General features: G+C 29.5%; 2 protein-coding genes across 2 annotated transcripts in view; one reads left to right on the top strand and one right to left on the bottom strand.

The window, feature by feature from the left end:
• LOC142329161 (uncharacterized) overlaps positions 1-23,306 on the top strand; it is a 488,476-nt gene that overhangs the window by 117,998 nt on the left and 347,172 nt on the right. The gene's annotated exons all lie outside the window — the stretch shown is intronic.
• LOC142329386 (uncharacterized) overlaps positions 4,070-23,306 on the bottom strand; it is a 33,810-nt gene continuing 14,573 nt past the window's right edge. The window contains exons 2-4 of the mRNA XM_075373947.1: positions 22,005-22,060; positions 11,268-11,477; positions 4,070-4,532 (exon numbers count right to left, since the gene is read on the bottom strand). Of these exons, the coding sequence (XP_075230062.1) occupies positions 11,276-11,477; positions 22,005-22,060 (258 nt within the window). The 3' untranslated portion in view covers positions 4,070-4,532; positions 11,268-11,275. The remainder of the gene's footprint in view (positions 4,533-11,267; positions 11,478-22,004; positions 22,061-23,306) is intronic.

Below are 23,306 nucleotides of genomic sequence, written 5' to 3'. Positions count from 1 at the left end.
TGGATGAAAATTTATTAATTACACTAATTATTAATTTTACGACGTTTCGATTTTTTAATTCAATTTTCATCGGACATGTCAATATTTAGTGAAAATAAATATTAACCATACTACACATAATTAATCAATAAACCCATTACAATAATACAACAATCACAAACTGATAATATCATACTTAGTCATTTTAATGAAATTTAGAACACATTCCTGCTAATTTTAACTTAATTAAGCTACTTATATTTATGGGTGTGCATTTATTACAGAATAATGCCTGTCAGGACAACGTCTGTCGGGTCCGCTAGTGTATATATATATATATATATATATATATATATATATATATGTTATATATTTTTTTTAATTCATCATTTTTTCCTTACGGGCAGTAATCCAGAAAATCATACACAAAAATCACAGGAAATAACAATACATTGAAAAATTAGTATGTTGAACTATGAAAGAACCGAGTTCGTAGCATAAATAGAAGATGGCTGTGACGTCAGAGAGACTGCTACTTGTTTTTGAAGTGTAAGAGCCGGTTATCGGAATCTGACACCGACCAGTGTACCATTTACCGACGTCTCGTTTTATAAGTCATATCACTACCAATCAAGGTCACTATCAGTCGAATACCGTACGAGCGGTCGGTTTCGTTTCTGTAAGAGAAATTTAGCAAGGATTTTATCGTTCCTATTTTCTAAAACCCCGCATTCACTGGAATATATATCCCCTATTCAGTGGAGACTTAATTGTGCATGTTTTACGAATGTTGAAAAATAATAGTGTGCGTAATTAGGTCATAAGATTGCGAAAAATGATATAGCATCTGAGAATAATTTTGAACGAAATTTTCAATCCCAAAATGGGATCACCGGAAATATTCAGTATCGAATTGAAAGAAGTGGCGCGAAAAATGATTTAGGCAGAACGGTTTGAAATATTCTTAATTGCAAATAATTCTTTTAAGAAGTTATTTTTTGACAGTCGGTTAAATTAATAAAATTTAAAGTAGCAATTCACGAAAACCATTTTTAGTCACAGTGCCCAGTGACGGAAAAAAACTTTATTTTTTAGTAGTACATTTTTTTTTTTTTACGAAAACTATACCGTTTAAGTTTATCTGACATTCTTACATCTTCAAATATTTGTATTCTATAAATTAAATTCATTTCAAAATAGATCATTTATATTTTAGGTTATAAATAAAAATCGTACTAAGTTAATGTCAGCAACCCAATTTTAAATAAATCATTTTGGATTTTGCCGGTTTATACTTTTAATTAATAGACTACGAAATTAAATTTTCACCATTGGTATAGTGATTCTATTTAATATTCTGGCATCAGAAAGTAATTTATACTTATGAATTAAAAAATATATATATACATAAAACAAAAAATATCATTTGTTTGAAAAAACAAATTAAATTAAATTAAATTTATTGTTTAGTAATTTATTATGTATATCGATTAAAATAATTAGAAAATTTACAAACGAGACCTTACATTAATGAATCTAAAAACATAACTTAATGCCACTAATTTTCTGAGTTAACTTAACTTGAGCAATGCTAGTGTGTACGTTGATCTGAATAAGTTGAGTTAAAATAGTACGGTAAATAATTATAAGATTTGTTAATCTTTTAAAATTATTTATGCGGAGTAGTTGCAAAAGATTTTAATCATGTTCCAAAAAAAAATTAAATACTTATTATTGATTACACCGTAAAAAGTTTATTATTTATAGAACTGTTAAGTAATAAAAATATAGAAAGATTCAAAGGAACTAGTAATTTAGGTTATGTAATTTTCTTTTTGCGAAAGAATAGTTACGTTAACGATTTTATATAACGTCATTAAATGTAGCGTATTTGTGAAGATCGTTTAAAATAAATTAAAGTTAACGATTTTTAAACATATTATTTGTAATTAAAAATATTAAGACGGTCTAGAAAAGATAGGCTAGCGTAAAAGTATAATTATAAGTTTGTTAACTGAACTAAGGATTTATCATTTTCCCGTGTAATTATTGTGCGAACAGATCTGCAATATAAATTAATGTATTGATTTACGAATAGTAAATTCAAACACCGGAACGATTGGACATTTTGAACTTGGCTCAGTTTTTTTTATTATGTAATATGCTGCCGGTAAGGGAATAATTTTTCTTCATTTATCTATAAAGGGGAGGAGATGAAGTTAAAAAAATGTTTCTTTAAAACCAGAATATTTCTCAAATCTGTTAATTCAACCCCGAAATTTTCTATGAATGTATATTTATTCCATAGCGACCAAAAATAAAAATTTCTTTATAATCCATTCTTAAAATAGTTAAAGATGGATTTTCTACTTTCTATTAATCCTGGAATCCGTTTTGTTTGATGATATCGCCACATAAGCTTGAAGCTTGTGCGTGGGTTATGGAAATATAGCGTATGAATAATATCATGCCTGACCGGGATTCGAACACAGGACCTCCGCTGATGAAAGGCCGAGACGCTACCTCTTCCGTCACGGAGACCTTTAATAGTGTTTGGTTTTCCATTTAATAAAATAAGGTTATATTTTAACGCTACTGCGATTGGAAAACTAATTTTTGGATTTTTCTTTTACTCACCACTGATAAGAATAAACAGATTAGCATTTATTATTTTTTTTTTATATTCCGTACCCGTTTATTAAAAGTTAAAAATTTTGAAAGTTAAAAAAAAAGCTTTTTTTTGGATTTTTTCCTTAAAAACTATCAAACATAATTAAGAAATATATTTTCAGTTTCCTTTTTCATGTTCATTTATTCTTAAATTCATAAAATGAGGCAGGCATGTTCCGTAGAAGACGTAACTGTAAAAATCAAGAATCTTCTTTACTTACTGGACTTTAAGAAATAAAATCGACTATTTTTTTTATTTGAGTTGAAATAAATTGGGAATTTTTATTGAAATCTTTACTACTCCAACATCAGCCACATATATTTAGTTAAATTTAATAAATTCTCTTTAAATAAACATTAATGGAATGGGTAGCTAAGAATAGATAAATTTTCGTAAATATTAGCGTAAATTAAAGATAAGAAAGATGTGTAATATTATTTAGGAACAAAAAATTTCGATAACATTTTTTTTTATTACATTTGTCATATCTATTAATTACTGAAATCGTAAATCTTTAATCAAATAAAAATAATTAAATATAATTTTATGAGATTGGGTTAAAATGTAGATGCCAAATATTTTATTATGATTTAAATCCTTTCAGAATTGTCTTTTTTGCAAAGTGCACTTAGTAGTATTCTATTTAATTTTGTATTTTACTTAACTTAAAACAATATTTTCACGCTAATTAACATTTTTTAATATTTTAAATAAAACCATTTTTGTATTTTTTATTTGTATTTGTATTTATATATACATGATTTTAGTATGTATACAAATTTACGATGGTAATAATAAATAAGGTTAGAAACATTATGATAAGTTTTTGCTTAGTAACGGGATATGCTTTATAATATTTTAAAGTGAAAAATTGATAAAATAATTTGCAAAAAAAAAGATCTTGCCGGCGTTGGTTTTTTTTTTTTTTTTTTTTTTTACTTCTACATCAACTGACCTCGGGTGGATTTTCTATTGGGAATCCATTCTGAGGCCAGTTGTAGAAAATAACTGATAAACTGATTTAGATGGCTGATTTAGTTATTATTTTTTAATAAAAAATGTTTATTATATATAAATTTTTAATATTATTTATGTTTACTATATATTATAATACATATAGAATATTTATTAATATAATAATTAATAATTTAATAATATATATATTATAGAACTGAAAGATCAGTAATATAATATATTAAAAATTTTTATTAAAAATAATAATCAACTAAATCAGCCATTTGTATATATGTTTACCATATAAATAAAATATTATTAATATAATATAAATATTTTGTCTTATAAAAGTTTCCTCCGAATTCAAAATTAGAGATTTTATTCGAAATTTTGTAATTTCCTTCAGATTTTGTGTTTTTTTTTTTCAAATTTATTATATGTGTATCTGTTGGAAAAAAAATTTTTTATCCTTTCTGGTTTTTTTATTTCGAAAATAAACAGGATGTAAAAAGAAAATAGTTCGCATCGCGTGGACTGGTTGAAGGAAATTATTAATTAATCAGTGATTAATAGTTAAAACTGTAATATCGTTCAACTTTCACGGTTATTATTACTGATAAGGTTGAAGAGTAACTTTCGCTTTAAACTAATCTGAGCGGAAAATTATTACATGTAATAAAAAAAAAATATATATATATATAATTATACGGTATTTTAAATAAAGTGACAAGATACTTCCTTAATTTTTATTACTTTTTTTTTTAGTAATGTCATTTACGAACTTCTTTTCCTTTTCTTTCCTCTTTTTTCATATGTTAAAACCTAGAATTATTAAAACACATACACGCACTGGAGTGTTTCAAACAATATATTACCGAGTTTTCTTTTATATTTTGTTGTAGTAGACGAGAATCAAGTCTTAAGAATTCTGAAACAAGTGAAAATAAACAGATTTCATTTTAATCATAGTAGAATAATAATTATTAATTCTATGCTCGAATAAAAAATGTTTTGGATAAAGTAAAATAAAATAAATTGTTGGCTATGTAAGGAAGAAAGAAATACGGTACTGAATAATGGAAAACGTGATCGCTAAATTTTACGTGTCAATCGTACGCATGTTACACTTGCATGCATACCGTAACCTAACGTTTTTACATTTATTTCGCGTGAATCATTTTTGTAATGTCTGTTTTCTCATCTTTATTATTTAAATGTTAATAAATATAATGTATATTTACTAGTGAAATTTTTTTTTAGTTGTTAAAAAGAGCTCACTTTTCATATGTTTTACTATTTATTTATTTTTTTTTTTTTATAAATTTTTTTATTATAGTGAAAGTTCAAAACGAAGTTCTAATAAATTAATTGAAGTTGAATTGAAAACATGTGTCTTTCATCCATTTTATAGTTGGCGTGTCCAATAAAAAAGATTAAGAATAGTAGCCAAATAATGCTTTAAGTTAAGTCATCTATCAAGCATGATGTCTTTTATTCATTTTATCTTCAAAATTTCTAAAATATATTAATTAAATTCGAAATAGTTTCATCTCGATAAAATTTAACCTTTAATGTTAGATGGTAATCTGTTATCGTTGTATTTTGTATATCCGTTATATTTACATAATTATAGCCATAAATTTATGCTTATTATAAATTTACATTTCTTGGATTAGATACTAAGTTGTCGGAAGGTAGGATGAGGAGTTCCGAATTTAACAGTTGGGGATTTCAGCCATTAGGATTATTATGTTGCCGGCGGATAAAATAAAGAGTTCCTGGATTTATCTTCAGGAGATTTCCTCCTCGAACAGGTCGTTTCAGTTATTCTGGTATCCTCGGTATGAAGGGTCAAATCTATACCCGTAGATCCGATAATGGAAAAATGAAAATAAAGAGTGACTGGTAAAAAAGGACGATTACCCGTCAGGATAGATCAGGGCAGTTAACTTATTGCGCAGGACTTTTCAAAGAAGTAAAAACGAAAATAAATTAATTCTACATATTTTGTCTTGTTTTCTATCTTTTTAGTAATTGATTTTTAAATGCACTTTCTTAATCCCCGTTTTTTAATGAAAAATTATTTATTTACCTTAACCCCTAATAAAAGTAAAATTATTACTATTTTTAATGAAATTTCATAACGAATGATAAAATATAATGAACGAATGATGGTGACAGTTCTTTGCTGGATACATAAGTTCTTTTCTGCATAAGGACTCCAGTTTTTCCTACTGATAATATATTATGGTGTACAAAAACATTTTTATAAAGTGAAACTTGCTAGATTTTTTCACGGTGTGAGTTTTTTTAATTTTGTTATTATTAAATTATCTATATATTTATTTAATTTGTTTAATTGTCTGCAATAATCATTGATATATATATATATATATATATATATATATATATATATACACACACACACACAGCGGATGATTCAAAAAGGACTTGGCAACTTAAAAAAAAAATTATTAAAAAAACCTTTAAATTTAAAAAATTTTAAATTTAAAAACTTTTAGTTTAAAAAAAAATTATATTTATATAAAACTTTATTGACATAACTTACAGATTCGGTTGAGGTCTCATTTCATAGAAAAAAAAAATAAAGTTTGACACCCAACATTCACTATGGTTCGATTTAGCTTCCATTTGTAATGCGACTTATATCCCACCTGAAGTCGATTTTATTCCAGTTTCTAGCCAGTAAGTCGGGCGTTACATTTATGCAGCTGCGGCGTTAATTCGAAGTCATAACTCAGCAAGATCAGTAGGCAAAGGCGTAAAACCGATCTTTAATGAAACCCTACAAAAAAAAAAATCTAGCGGGGTCAAATCTGGAGAGCGAGGTGTCCCATGTAATTGGACCTTCACGATCAATCACCGACCTTGGAATCGACTATCAAGAAATCTCGGACTTCTAGGGGTATTGAAGTGGTGCCCCATCTTGCTGATAGTTATGGTAAACATCTTGATCATCATCATCTAACTAAGGAATTATTAAATTTTGAAGCCTGTCCAGATAAACGATACCATTTACGGTTATCTCCTGTAAGAAGAACGGTACGGTCTTTGTTTGCTTAGGGCACAAATAAGTGACTTAAAGATATCTATCACGAATGTGCTGCAAAGTTTCATGAGGGTTTCGCTACCCCATATTCGACAGTTACGAACGTTTATCTACCACTGATGTATAACATTGACTCATCACTAAAAATTACATTCAGTAAAAATGTATTGTTTTTTTGCAATACTATCCATCTCTTCCACGCAAAATTGCAACCGAGCAACTTTGTCGTTATCTGTAAGTGTTGAACCACGGTTAGTTTGTATGGCTTCAAGTGCAATCGTTTACGTAATTTGCGCGAATAGTCGTTTCTGGAATGCCAGTCTTATCTGACGCACGTCGAGTTGATTTCTTCGGGCTACTCGCAAAGCTTTCTTTGAGTTGTTGCACAGCAGCTTCAGAACTCTTGGAATGATTTAAATTGAATTTACGAGTATATATACATATAATACAATCGTCTTCTACCTAGCCCTTTTAATTATATATATATCGAATGTTAATGTATTTTTGGGAACATAAATAACTTTTTAACAGTTAAAACATACCAAAATTAAATTAAGCAAATGATCACCTCAAATTCTAATTTTCGATTGAAAACCATTACACCCCTAAGCCCCTGTAAAGGGCAACTCAAAAATTTTTAATCAGAAGAATAATATTTTGAAATATCATTTTAAAGGACATTAAAAAATTAAACTTTTGATGTAAAAAAAGTCCTATTACAACTGTAACCAAAAATGGAGCTGTTTAATATTTTTCACAGCTAATTTCAAAAGTATCTCTTAAAAATTGCTCGGCAGTGAAACAGTACAAAAATAAATAAAAAATTTAGCCGCTGTTCCTACCTCAAAACGATCAAGTTTTGGTATTAGACCACTACTTGGGCCTTAGTCATTTTGGAAACAAGGTGTGAACAATATTAAATGGCTGCAAATTTGATTAAGATTACGATATTCCGATGTTTTTCCGACTAATTTTTATTTTTCAACATTCCTTAAAATTATATATCACAACTTTTTTATTTCAATTTAATATTTTTGAGTTTCCCCTCCCGTGAAGGTTAAGGGTATATTGGTTTATAACTCAAAATAGATTAGTGTAATGTAGGAGCAATTGTTAAATTTTATTATTATGTGTTTAACGGTTAAAATGTTATGTAAAGTTTTCCACGGTTTATTATTGTTTTACACAGCAGTAAAACAAATTATTGAAATTAGATTTTAAAAAAAACTAAGTTTTTGCAAAGAAATATTTCCTACCCTCAGAACGAAACAAAATAAACCTAAAATGTTCTTTCAGTAAACCTAAAATAAGTCAGTTTTTTCAGGTATAAATTTATTTTCTTTCGTTCTTTTTGTATGTTGTTAGATTATTTTTTTATTAAGTAATTTTAATTTTTTTATATTAAATCGATTCAAATTTTTCTAAAATTTGTATTAACGATATACTGGATGATCAGTAGGTGCATTGATCACAATTAAATTCTTATTCAACAGGACGAGGTTTGATTCTCGTTAAAGGTCTTACATCTGTTCATTTCTGCATTAAAAAAAAAAAAAAAATTACTACTCAACTCGGTCACTCAGGTGATGAAGGATCTTTCCTATAACCAATGCGGGTACGGCCCAACCTTTATTGTATGAATACAGGTTGCAGGTTTGTGTTTTAAAACCTGTACGTTCGTATCCCCCGCTCAAGTCGTATAACACCAAGCTGGGGTACGGTATTAAAAATTTTTGTATTTCTGAAGTGCAGTTTGACGCCAGCGTTAAGACCGGTATCAAACTGCACGGCGTGCGTCTAACGCACGCGGCCAACATGGACGTTCCGTACGAATCGTACGGCGTGAATAATGCAGTGAATTATTACGTTTTTTTATATGTAATAAAGATCCAGTAAACTGGATATTAACAGAAATATAATTAGTTTTTTTAATTGAATTTACTGATTTTTCGTTAGCTGTGTTGAACGGAGCGAAAAAAAACAGTTAGCAAGAACTATTAAGTTTTAAATCAAGGATATCTTTTGTATGTTAAAAGGATATTTTTATGTACCGGTTGAGCAACTTAAAATCGAACTGCTGCAGACTAAACACAGTTGCGATTTGCAACATTTTTTAGTGAAATGAAGTTATGAAAACATAAATGTAAGTAAACTAAATTCTGTTCTTACATTAGCAAAAGTTTACAATCAATAATATTTTTACATAATATGTTCGACTTGAGTGCCCTGCGTACCGATGCAAGGGTTTTTGAGTCATCCGACGCGAAACGTTTTTGTCAATGTCCTGATCTTTTGTTTAATATTTGCCTTCAATTCATCGATAGTGTGGGGATTCGATTCATAAACTTTATCCTTCAAATAGCCCCGAAAGAAAAAATCGCACCTAAACAAATCTGGGAAAAGAGAAGGCCACCGCCTACTGCTGACAGTTTACAGTACCGGATTAAGCCTCTACCGGGTTGTTGAAAAAATTCTAATTTGCGGCCCCATTTATAAAAGTTGCGGAAAACTTCAAATAAAAATTGAAGGATGGGCGGGAATTTCCCCTTTCGGCGTCAGAAAAAAAGACCGCCTTCTGGTATTTTTTATTACTTGTGCGAATTAAAGGAAATATTGTGATCGCGAAAAATTCTGTTTCTAGATTTCAACGGAAATATCCATTTTTACTAGTTTCGGCGTGACGTCTGTTGTCACGTACGTATGTATGTGTGTACGTACGTACGTACGTACGTATCTCACATAACTCAAAAACGATTGGGCGTAGGATGATGAAATTTTGGATTTATGACTGCTGTAACATCTAGTTGTGGACTTCCCCTTTTGATTACAATCGGTCTGACCAATAGTGTCCAATAAAGCCCAAAATTCAAAAGAAATTGGATTTTGGACTTTTTCTTAACTACAGTAATAAGCCCTCATCGAGAGCTTTTCAATATATATCATAATCATAAATAGTACTTATTTTCATTGGTTTCAGAGATATAGCCAAATAAAATTTTAATTAATGAAATATATGGATCTTAGGGGAAGGCACATCGGTTCCAGTCAGAGTTCATCTCCTCCCCTAAATCAATATATTGATTTATTGTAAAACCCCTCATTGTAAAAAAAATTACGATGAATAACAGCAATTCAATAATAATAATAAAAATAAAAATTTTTTAAAATATCCGAAGTTATTAATGAAATAAAATTTTATGTACATTTTAAAAAAATGTGTAAAACAATTTAATAGGCGAACAAAATGAGTCATATGTTATCCAGATTAGATTTTTTAAAAAGAAAAAAGTTAATTTTAGGTTTTTTTTTAAATTTTAGAGGTATTACTTATTTTTAATATTTTAACTCACCACGTTAATGTCCTAGGAGGTGTACGGCTTCCCCTTGGATTCATCAGTGACCGATTTTATTACTTTGTCAATTATTATGATGGCATTTGTAATATTTAATAATAATAATTATAAAATATTCTGTATTAAAGATAAAATAAAAAAATTAATTTTTTTCCTGTACATCAGTACCGGTCCTCTCCGAATTACGGACCGTAGAAATTTATCTAATTGTCTATTAGTTAATTCGGTACTGATAGTTCTTTATATAAGTAACGCATAAACGCGTGCCAGTTAATCGTTTGACGTATCGTATTGGAAGATGTATTATTTTTTCATGATCTGTTAACTGATCGTAGAATTCTTCGTAAACTATAAAGTAAACTTCTGTGTTGATAGTGCGGTCAGAAAATATCGGTCTCGCTATAGAATTAACAGAAACACACACCTTACAATGATTTTATCATCGTGAAGTGGCTGCTCAAACATCCAGTGAGGATTTTCAGTCATTCGATACTTGGTGTTGTGCAAATTTACATGCCCAGATAAATCAAACCGTCCCTTGCTAATATGTACAGAAACTGGTATATATGTTCATCGAATATGTTTATGAGTAGCCAATAGCAATAATTATGACATTTCGGTTTATCTGTTCTCTTTACTTGTTGCACAGTCTATACGCGGTTTTAAATTTACCTCATGAAGAATCTTACGGCAAGAATTTACACCGCTATATTTTGATATAATTTTTTTCAAAAAATCTAAGAAATACTTATCTGAATATCGGCTGTGGTCTCTGGAATCCTATTAGAAGATCGTCTATTTCGTTATGGGTTTTTTTAATCTACCCAGTTATAAGCTATTTTTAACGAATCATTTATGCTACTCTTTACTGAGATACTGGCATTCGGGAATTTCTCCTTGAATATTTGAGACGTTTCTTGAGAATATCCAGAACGCGAATAAACTTTCCCACTTCAGCTACCCTTTCCTCGATCGAATAAGGTATTTAAAAAAAAAAAAAATTGCAAAGAACGTAACTATACTTCACTGAAACCTGAAAAGTTTACAACTGTCAATAGACGAGAACAACAACATATGGAATCAGCGTTAACGGTGACACTTAACCTTCAGTTCAAGCTGGCTCGGTTCGATTTTAAGTTGCTTACCGTATATAATCATTTTTTAATATATTATTTATTTTTGAATGATTGTGTATAATCTAAATGAGAATCTACTCTATATAATCCTGTCAAATACTTACCGATATTTTTAATAATGTTCGTCGTGGTAATCATGATGGTAGTCATGGTGGAAATCATGATCATGATGATGGAAATCATGTTCGGGATGAATGTGATGGTGATGATGATGATAATCATGGTGATCTATGTGATGAATAATCGGTATCTTTTTAAGTACGTAATGATGAACAGTATGGTATTTTATTGGTACGTGAATTATAAATTTTTCTCTGAAATAAAACAAAATGTTAACATGTTAATGATATTTTTACAAAAAAAAAAAAAAAACTTAATATTTTGGCATAAAATGAAAAAAAGAAAGCTTTTCTAAAAAAAATCTTACTTTTTATTATTAAGTCTAGACATTTGTCCCTAATCTCACACAGCCGTTTCCAGAAAGGGAAATAGATCTGTCCCTTGCTATTGCATTTTTTATTTAACTGACGAGTATTTACTTTTTCTGGGCGGTGATATATTTTATTTAAATTGTTTTTAAAGATGGACAGAGTTTGGGATTGCGTTTCTATCCTTTTTTAGATCGTGAATTTGATAAAATATTACTGGGGTTATTCTTGGAAAAATAAGCTAAGTTTTTGCAATCTTCTCCCGACGCGATTACACTTCAATCTGTTCACGAAAGGCCTTTTGGTGCTACTATCATTCGGTATAGCAAAAAATGCATCTGGTGGGTCCTAATTTTTTTAGGGTGTAATACTTTCTCTTCGCAGAGAGTCGCATGTATTGGCTGGTGATGGTTTCCGATTACTGGTACTTATGGTCTGATTTGGTTCAAATTCAGAATATATGTTAGTTACGTGAAAAGAAATATTTTTGCGAATAAGGGAAGAAGGAAACAGGGAAGAGGTGAAGATTGAAAGAGGGGAAAAAAGGGAAGGTTAAATTTTGTGATGTTCCATAAAGTTGAGTTTTTTAATGTATTATCAAACTTTCATTTTTTATATATATATATATATATATATATATATACTGAAATGTAGCAATAGCGAAGCATTTCCGGGTCAGCTAGTCTTATATATCTTTATATATATATTTCTTGTGTGCGTATGTATGTCACTGAACTCCTAAACGGCTGGACCGATTTTGATAAAATTTTTTGTGTGTGTTCAAGGGGATTCGAGAATGATTTAGATTCACAATATGGTCCACTGGAAAATGTTTTTTTAATTAATTTTTTATTTATAAGTAGTTATTGATTTTGTAATGTTTTACATTGGATCCGGCAGACTGCGATACCATCCCAGTATCGAATATTCAATAATATTCTATTTTTATTTTAATTTGTCCCGACAGTTGGTGCTGCGATCAAATTGAGAAAAATATTTCGTAATTTTGTGTTATTATTGTGTTACAAAAAATCGCGAGAAAATAGTTTTTTAATAAATAAGAGGCTAATAAATCCGATGGAAATGTAAACAATGGAAAATCAATGCAAGATGGCCGCTGTCAAACACAACGACCAATCACAAAGAGCCCGTATGGCCGTTGCCAATGTAAACAAAATCACAACTGATTAAGTAACAAGTAGGCAGCACTGCGATCGCGTTTAGAATTGTGCGCGTATTGAGAAATATTATATTATTATTTATTGAAATAACGTTTTAAAGTGTAATTAAAAAATATACATTGTGCAAATTTGTAAGGTACAGTATTGAAGTGAAAATGTTTTTTTAATTTATTTATGTGTTGTTGATCTTGGGATGGTTAAGGTTCACAATTGGGTCTGGTACGCAGAGCTGCGATCGCGTTTTAGAAGTTTTTTTAATTTTTGTTTTATCGGTCAAATCCAATTAGTTGGTGCTGCGATCGGATTCTAGGAATTTTTTTATTTTGTTGCTTTTTCGCATATCAGTTAGCTTAGTGTTGTTCTTACATTAAAATTCGTATTTAGAGAATAGTTTGAATTAAATCCGATAGGTAGTGCTGTTCTACAATTGGATTTATTTACATTCTGAATTTTAATAAGTTAAAGGCGAAATTTTATAAGGTTCCGTAATGTTTTGTAAGTTTCTTAATGTTCAGTATTAATTGTAATGATTTTGCAGCCACAATACTTTTCGATAAAAAATTATTTTCCACCGAATACTGTGATTAGAGAGTGGTGTGAATTAAATCCGATAGGTAGTGCTGTTGTTTTGCCATTTGGATTTATTTACATTCTGACTTTTATAAAGTGAAAGGTTAAATTTTGTTAAATTGCTAATGTTCAGTTTTTTAACGTTGTATGAAACTTTCAATTGTTGTCGTTTAATTTGTATGTATACTCAGATTTAGCAATAGCGAAGCATTGCCGAGTCTGGTAGAATTGCGCGCTTATTGAGAATATTATATTATATTATTATTTATTGAAATAACGTTTTAAAAGTTTAATTAAAAAATGTACATTGTGCAAATTTGTAAGGTGCAGTATTGAAGTGAGTATTTAACATGATTTTTCATGAATTTTAATGATGTATACACGTGCATTCAATTACAGTCAACTGAACCTACAAATTTAAATTGTCAGTTCTCATTTGATTCTATGGAACTTATGAAGTATTGAACGGCTCTGAGAATAAAAATCTAACTCTGTAAAATAAATTATAAAATTTACTTATAATAATTATAGTTTAAAGTATATTTAAAAAATTGAATTTATAATGTTTTAGCTGATTAATTTTATAAAAAGTTTTCTAAAATTATTTTTAATTTACTATTGTCTAAAATTTGGTAAAATAGATGTTAAAATAAAGAATGATAAAAATGATAAAAATTTCTACTAAAATTTTAACTACGGTGCTTTTTTACAGTGGTTTAATTTTTTTATTAATTGATTAATTAATTTGTTACATGGTTATGAAACATGAAAATTAATAAATAAAAACAAATATGTAGGATGTACTTTTTTAGAATGATGTTAAGTGAAAATTAGTAGTAATGTGGATGAAAATTTATTAATTACACTAATTATTAATTTTACTACGTTTCGATTTTTTAATTCAATTTTCATCGGACATGTCAATATTTCATCAATAAACCCATTACAATAATACAACAATCACCAACTGATAATATCATACTAATAGTCATTTTAATGAAATTTAGAACACATTCCTGCTAATTTTAACTTAATTAAGTTACTTATATTTATGTGTGTGCATTTATTACAGAATAATGCCGCGTCAAGAGAACGTCTGTCAGATCCGCTAGTATATATATATATATATATATATATATATATATATATATATATATATATATATATAAAATAATGAATGTTTGTTCGTCCGTATTCGTATCTATACCATTCATCCGATTGCGATGAAATTTTGATGAATTGTAGTACGCACGCCCGCGAAGGTTTCTGAATTAGTTTGGACCCGCTAGGTGGTGCTGGGGTCGAAATATTTCGAAAAATTGTATTTATGGTCCGATTGGGATCATATTCATTATATATACTCGTATGTGTATATATATATATACATATGTACATATGTGCATATGTGTATATATATATATATATATATATATATATATATGTTACATGAAAATAAATATTTTTACAAAAATTATACCCGTTAGGAGGCGCCGATGTTTAGATATTTACGAAACAAACAAAAAAATTTAAAACAGACTTTCTTCTATATATATATATATATATATATATATATATATACATAAAAGGCAAGTTTGTATATGTGTCCGCCATAGACTATACAACTATTGGACCGATTTACGCGCGAGGTTTTGAAAAAAGGTTCGCATTGTCCGGGGAAGGTTTAAAGCTATTGAAATCCTAGTTGTGATCAGTAGAAAGAAAGTTATTGCTATTTTGAACTGTGTTTACAGAGTAGTTAGTTGAATTAATCCGATAGGTAGTACTGTTTTGACAGTTGGATTTATTTACATTCTAACTTTTACAAAAGTGAAAGGTTAAATTTTGTGAAGTTCCGTAATGTTCATTTTTTAAATATTTTATCAACTTTCAATTGTGTTCATTTAATCTACATATATTTATATACACATACTCAAATTTAGCAATAGCGAAGCATTGACGGGTCTGCTAGTACATATACAAAAACACTGAATGTTTACCGAAATAAAATTAAGTTTTTCTTTACATATATTTACTTGTTAACATTATTCCTTGATTATATTTATATGGTACGCATCTCCCCTTGAGTCTGCTATTTATAATGGCACCTAAATATTTAGTAACTCTTTCTGTAGGAGTAGTTATTAGTTGAAAAGGAGGCAAGGCATTTTAATTCAGTATAAATACTCTTTTTAAACTTGGGCAAAGTGGGATTTATTTAATAATCTTTATTAAGTTTAATGTTAATAGATCTCCTTTATGCTCGTTATCACCTCCGAATCTCTTATTCAACCGATCTATATACATTTTCCCTAGGTTGATATAAAATATTAATTCGATGACTATGAGTAAATTACAAAATTTCACAATTTTAATAATTTATTTACACATACATTAGATAAAACTGGAGATAATATGTGGCTTATGGACGGTGCTTTTTCATCGGATTGCTAAGTATGATGGCTAAAAGCTATCTCTAAGAAAGTTTTTTCAAGTGCGATACCCCACAGATTTCACTTTTGTTAGCATAATTAGCTAGAGAACCGTGGTCAAAAACTTTTGACGAATCTAGGAAAACCGGCAACGAATTTTTATTTTCATCTTAAGTCATTCATTAGAAATGCTTTTAACAAGTTTTATTAGAGCTGCTCCAATAATGATATCTGTTCAGCTGTTCTTATATCTTTGTTGCAAAGAGCTATTGAATTACCAAAGTTATTATTTCTTGATTGCAGATAAATTTACGATCGACTGATCTAGAACAATCGGTTAACAAAGACATTTTATACTCGCTCTACAACTACAAACTGGTTTTTATGTTAACTAATTATGAACTTACTGCGAAGTAAATTGTATATTGTTTTTCCCCCATAATTATGATAAAGTTGTTCTGAATGAAATATTATAATAGCAGAATTGTACCAGGAAATACGTTCTTTTTTTGTAATAAGATCTAAAATTCTTGATAACAACTTGACGTGACGGAAAGGAATTCATGCTAAATATAAAATGAAGTGAAAAGAAGAAAGATGAGAGGGAAAGTATATATTACTTGTTAAGATATAGTAATGATGTTATACCGGTATAAATTATCATCGTAATATAATTACAACTAATTATTCGATTCAGTATTGTGTTATTATTTTTTCGCTTTACGCATTTTAATTTTTACACCTATAAATTGCTATTAAAGTTAATACAAGACACTGGTTTTATTATCTTGTATAACACGTGCTAGTATTATACTATCCGTAATTAATTATCAACTTGTTCGAGGTCGCTAATAATACAACATCTGGGGGGATGGGATATTTAAATATTAAATAGCTTATTTATTATTTTAAAATAATGTTATTATTTAATTAGCATTTAATAAATTAATTTTAATATTTATCAAATAAATTTACAAATCGTTTGGAAATATAATATTTCTGCTGGAAAATAATTTAATTATTCTTTGTATTAATTAATATTCATACAATTAATGATTTTATAATTTTAAACAATAATTTGGTGATAAAAGTTTCTCAATCTAGTAAATTTTTTTCAAGAATTATGCGTATTTCATCATCACTACTTTGAGTAAACCTAATGAATAGTATTATCATATTATTCATTAGAATGACAGTAGTCTGGCATATGAAAAAGATGCACCTGAATTTTGAGTGCATTAATTTCTTTCTTAATAAGCCAAAGTAAAAAAAAAAAAATGCAATATACAATCAACCAAAGTTTGTCTTTTTCTACATTACTTCATAAAGAACTTAATCAAGCAATGATAAACATGACATTTATATTCTCGAGGAAAACTACGGGATACACGATTTTTGGGATCATTTTTTTTTTGTATACGCTACTTTCGCCATCTACATTTTCAAAAACAAATTTCTATTAGAATGGGCGGTTTACTTATATTAAAAGATGGATTCCTTATTTCGACCCTCATTAAATTTCAGGTTATTTGCCTAATATTTTACTGTCGCCGGATCTTTAAAAAAAATTGTTACCTCCATATTTTGTTGAAATATGGAAATAACTTTTTCGCATTAATAAACAATTTTACATCATAAGTTTAAAAATTGAACCCGTTTTTTAAATTGATAAAAGGTTAAGAGTGGAGTTAATTAAAAACTAAATCATTTCAAAACTTTCCTACGTTGGCCTGTGCAGTTCTAGAATCGCGACTTTTCCGCTTTGAAGAAGAAATAACCGTCCGATAATAAATACCGCTCGTTATATTAACGATTTGTAGCTTAGTGCAGCATAGTCTAATTGAAGTTAGATGTAGGAAGAGTTTTTGCGTGAAACCTTAGGTGTTAGTGGAAAGCGCGGAGATCACGATTCCGCGAATCGGTTAATTTGATAGTTGAAGGTTGTATGTTTGGTAGGTGGTAGTGGTTGGAAGAGGCCATACGAAGGCGATAGTAGCTGGTGTAAATACATTGATGGAAACATCTGCCGAGGCATTTACACCGATGTCATCCTGAAACAGGTCAAACTATGTTGCGTTATCAGGTAAGAGTGATATTCCTCAGAACTAGGAACGGAGTGTGGTTTGACGATTGGAATCGTCACAAGGCGATCTTGTCTTTTCCTACGGGGGTCAGGACATGTAGCTTCTTGTAATCGAGAATTCACAGTTTTCAGGGCTTCATCAATATTAAAGCAAGCAGTATTTCTCATAGCCAATAAAAACAAGAGAGCATTTCCGTGAAAAAATTCCAAATATTCAGAAATAAAAGAACTTTCATTGCATGTATGGAATGTTCGTTGGTTTCGATTCGCGATTCCTACAGAAATGCATCAGTGAGAAAGCCCTTTAAATAGCCAGAATTATATATCAGTAGGGATGATTTTAAAAATAGTCTTAACCGGGTACGCCGATTTCTTTACCGACGTAGTTTTTCTATTCGAAGAAGGAGAACAGTAGCACAGTATAAGAAGCAAGAAGTATAAGAAGATAAACTGACAAAGTTTCAAAGATATATCATAAATTTACGAAAAAGGAACAGTTAGTCCATAGATCAATTTGGAAAATTGGAAATCGGAACGAACATCAGTGACTTTCGAAATTCCGTCGATAAAAATTGAAAAACTAGATGCGAAGAAGGTGGCAACTGTTCATTCGGACGGGAAAAAATTACTTTTAAGATCTCCTGGAACAATTAACCGGATTTTACCTGAAATAAATGACAATGGGACTATCGGAGCCGTTTCGTTTAAGAAAAATTAAAAATCATCCAAATCGATTGATTTGGAGAAGATTAAGGCTTGAATGTAGATAAAAACAAAATAGCTATGTTTAGAATTGATGTCGAACGGAAGCCTTTACGGATTGGCTGACTGATAATCCAAATACTTACTGCTACTATATATACTATACTTACTAGTCAATAATACTGTTTTTTAATTTGATTTTAACTAAAAATAATGGCTTTTTTTAGTTATTTTATATTTTGGAGCTATAAGCTAAAAAGACGAACATTTTTTTGGTATATTTCTTCCTTTCCAAATCCTCTTTATTCTTTAATCAAGTGAGAAAAAAGAAAAAAAATATATATATATATGTTTCCATTTTACTTTCTCCATATCACAGTTTTTATCTTATATATATATATATATATATATATAAATCTAGTGATTCCGGTGTTCTTTGGTGGTTGGGTTTCAATTAACTACACATCTCAAGAATGGTCGACCTGAGACTCTACACTTCATTTACATTCATACATATCATCCTCTAAGCAATACTTACGGTGGTTCCGGAGGCTAAACAGAAAAAGAGAGTGATTTCTGTGAATCTTTCACACAAAAACTACTCAACCGATTGAGCTGAAAATTTACATGAAGATAGATTTTATTACTGAAAAGATTTTTGTATTGCCGTTATGAAATGTTTCATCGTTTTATGACGGTGGCCATTTTTAATCACTTGTGGTAACAACTGGACTTTGTTCCTTACCGATATTGAACATTAGTATGGCCAAAATGTTGGTCAAATCGAATTTAGAAACCACTTGCAGTATTTGAAATTAAATTTTCTATAAAAAAAGGTATTTTTCAATATCTCTTCGATTATAGAGAAAAGTAGCTTTAAATGTACGACGGTGTACAGCATACATTCCTTTAGACTTAACCTTTACTTTCAAGGCCCTACAATTCTTTTTCAATGACTATAAATAAGTCACAAGGGAAGATGCTTCAAGTGGCTGGTCTACAATTTGAGAGTCATTATTTCTCGTATGGTAACAGTATGTGGCTTGCTCCAGTGACTTCTGTGGAAACAATCTATATAAGTACAGTCCAACAGAAAACTGTAAATATTGCATACAAATCCGTTCTTTAGATTATGTCGTGGACAGATTTACCCAAAAAGTTAAAAAATATTTAAAAAATAGGTAAAATAAATTTAAAAAAAAAAAACGAAGTACGTCATCTTTTTGTGGTATTTGTCGGGTATCGTTAAGAACTGTGAAAAATATTTCTTACTCGTACGAAGGACAGGTAACCAGTTATAACTACTATTTTTATTTATTATGGAGGTCGACTAATATGAAACCCGTAGACTTCAGATCACTCAAAGTTTCGAGTTCTGTGTTGACCAAATTATTAAAATTGAAATATTGATAGTTTTTTATAAATGTAACAGGCTTTAATTTTATTTATCACTATTATTCACGCAAGTATAAGGATAATGAACACAGTGGGGATCCAGACGGGCTTTATGGAAACGGCTGAACAGCTACATTGTTTTATACATCCGTTTTCTAAATATTAACGTTTCCACTCTACTAATTATTATGTTCCAAATACAAAAAATTGATCTTCCTTAGCTGCTTGTTCAGAAGTTCACATACTGATGTTTTCTTGTTATTACATCAAAAACATTCATAAACTTAGATAACTATTATTTTTTATGTTAGATAAGTAGTTTCATTCTTAACCCACCGGGTTGTTATAGTAGTGAATGCGTCTTCGCAAATCAGCTGATTTCGATGTCGAGAATTGTAAGGTTCAAGTCCTAGTAAACTTTTATACGGATCTGAATACAAGATTGTGGATACCGGTGTTTTTTTTGTGGTTGGGTTTCAATTAACCACATATCTCGGAAATGATCGACCTGAGGATGTACGAGGCTACACTCATACATAACATTCTCATTCATCCTCTGAAGTATTACCTAACTGTGGTTCCGGAGGCTAAACAGAAAAAGAAAAAAAGTAATTTCATTCCTGGCGCGACTGATGGAAACCTTGACCGTGCCTGTGTAGTCACGCTATTACGATTTACGGTTTATGATTTACGATTACAGCATTTGTATCATAATCCTGATTATTATCTGTTGTATTATGTATTTTGTGTATTACGACACAAATTGCATGATGTTTTATTTTTTATATGTAATAGTTAATAAATAAGTTCGTTTAACTTCACTGTTTTATATTAAATTAACTTTCTTCTTTCTCATGAAAAATTAAAAAAAAAAAAATTATTTTAGTAATTAATTATATATTTAAAATAAATAAATATCCATCAAGAAATATCAGGTTTGGTATTTCCTTAATATTTTCCTGATTATTTGAAATAAAAATTTACAGTAATAAATAATGATCAAATGCAAAGTAAAACGTTAAAAAAAAATTCTAAATGAAGTCGATCAGGTAATCAAACATTAAATACAATGTTAGTTTTACAAAGTTGCAACACAGATATTATGAATAATTTTTTTTTAGAATGCAGTTGTACAAATAAAATAATAGAAAAAATTACTTACGTTTACGATAAAAATAAATGTTAAAAACTTACAAACCAAAAAACTATATTATAAAGTATTTAAGGAATAATAAAAATAACGGAGAGGATTTAAGGGGAATATATAAAGTTAAATGTAATGAATGTAATAAAATTTATATGAGTAAAACTAACAGTTTCTTTTTTTTTAATTTATGGAACATTACAATGATTATAGAAACAGAAAAAGAGGTGTGTCTAATATGGCCAACCATTGTAGCAATGTAGTCATAGTATTGCTGATTTTAAGACCGATTTAGAAATTTGGAAATTTTTAACAACAATAATATCAGTTTACCTAAAAAATATGTTTATAAATTTAAACAAAAATAAGATCTGCTTGAGGATGATGTTTAAATTAAAAGACATAGTTGATTTACCAGTTGGCAACAGTGTTTGAGAACGTAGTTGTGTGACTTCACATTGATATCATTCCGGTATAGAAGTGAAGTTGTGTTGTTAAAAATTTTTGTTTGTTAATGGTTTATGTTTCCTAAATTTTTATTCCTTTTTTGTTTCTGTTATTTGTTGATGTAATTGTAGAATTCTGTAGCGACTGATGATGAGGGATCCCGTGAAAGTCGACTATTGGTATATATATATATTTAAATATAAGGCCTTATTCGCTACGTCAGTTACTGTGAATACAGTTAAAAAAATAGAGGGTACATTTTATGATAATTTACCGTAATTCCTTTATTTATTGAAATAGATTGCAATTCATAAAATAGCAGAGAAAATGCTTTTCTCTAAAATGGTTTAAAAGCATTTTATTTTCATTCAAGCTGTTCATAAGGTGTAACTCTTAAAATATAAACTTCTTATTAGTGATGTATTTGTTACTATATTAACTATTTCTTAAATAATTACTTACTTTTTTCCCGGTTCTGGAGCACATAAAACGTACGATACTGATACCAATAAGAATACCTGTAAAGAGGGTGAAAATTAATTAATTTTATTATAAATTAAACAATATTTATTTATTATAATATATATACGACATACAACTTGGCGGATAACTGTGTCGAAAAAAAAATCGCAGAATAACTTAATTATATCATTAGAATTATCAATCATTTGTGCGTAAAATTTATAAAACATTCATTCATGGGTTTTTACGGTTTCTTTTTTATTTGCGAGAAAATCAAAGAATACGTTCTACTTTCCCGACATCATAGTAATGTAGTTATGCTGCAAGAAGGAAAATATATGAGGCTAGGATGATGAATTTTTTTGTACATATATGCGTAGCTTGGAAATGAAAAGAGATATTGAAATGAAATAAAAAATGAATAAAAGTAACCTTAGCTACAAATTGCACTATTAATTTTTCAATATAATTCCCGTTTACACTGATACACTTTTCCCAACGTCTGACAAGTTTTTGCATTCCGTCACTGAAAAATTCTGGTGGTCTTTCTCGGATGTAAGCGGCCACTTACCTTCCTTCACCTCACCTTCACCTCATTGTCGTGGTGTAATGATTACCTTTGAAACCCCTATTGAGATGAGTGAAGAAGTGGAAGTCGCATGGAGCCAAATCCGGCGAGTATGGTGGATGCGGAGTAGGCTCAAACTTCATCTTACGGAGAGCCATTAGAGAGTTTGCGCTGCACCCATCGTGCACAGATTTTACGGTAACCCAGTTGCTCGATAATATGGCGTACTCGTTCTTTAGATATGCCTAACTGAATAGCGATTCGTTGCTTGGTGATTTCGCCGGTCACTTCGAAGCAAATCGTACACCTCCTTTCGATGTTTCTCGTCAGTTACAGAAACTGGTCGTCCGCTGCGAAGTATCTTTTCAATCGTCGCTTTACCAGCTTCACATCCGCGAAATTTCAACGCCCACCTATTTACAGTACTCTTGTCAACAGTTTTACTACCGTAAACCGCTTTTAAACGATGAAAAATATTCGTAGGAACCACATTTTCTGCTGTTAAAAATTCGATCACTGCGCTCTGTTTTAACCATATTGACATATTGGCCGTTACTCCACTCCATTTTAACTGCTATTGAAAACAAACCGGTAAACGGATTTCAACGCATTATCGCAGGTTTGTAGAGGGGATTTCAGCGTGCTATCATGTGCTGTCACGCCCAACTTGATAGTAGTTTTCGTCCCAATGTAGCACGCTAGTGTGCAAAATTTATCAGCCGAGCCTTGTAGTG

This window comes from Lycorma delicatula, chromosome 8, assembly GCF_047948215.1.
Source record: "Lycorma delicatula isolate Av1 chromosome 8, ASM4794821v1, whole genome shotgun sequence".
In the NCBI taxonomy this organism is placed as follows: domain Eukaryota; kingdom Metazoa; phylum Arthropoda; class Insecta; order Hemiptera; family Fulgoridae; genus Lycorma; species Lycorma delicatula.
This window is presented reverse-complemented; position numbering and strand designations above follow the sequence as displayed.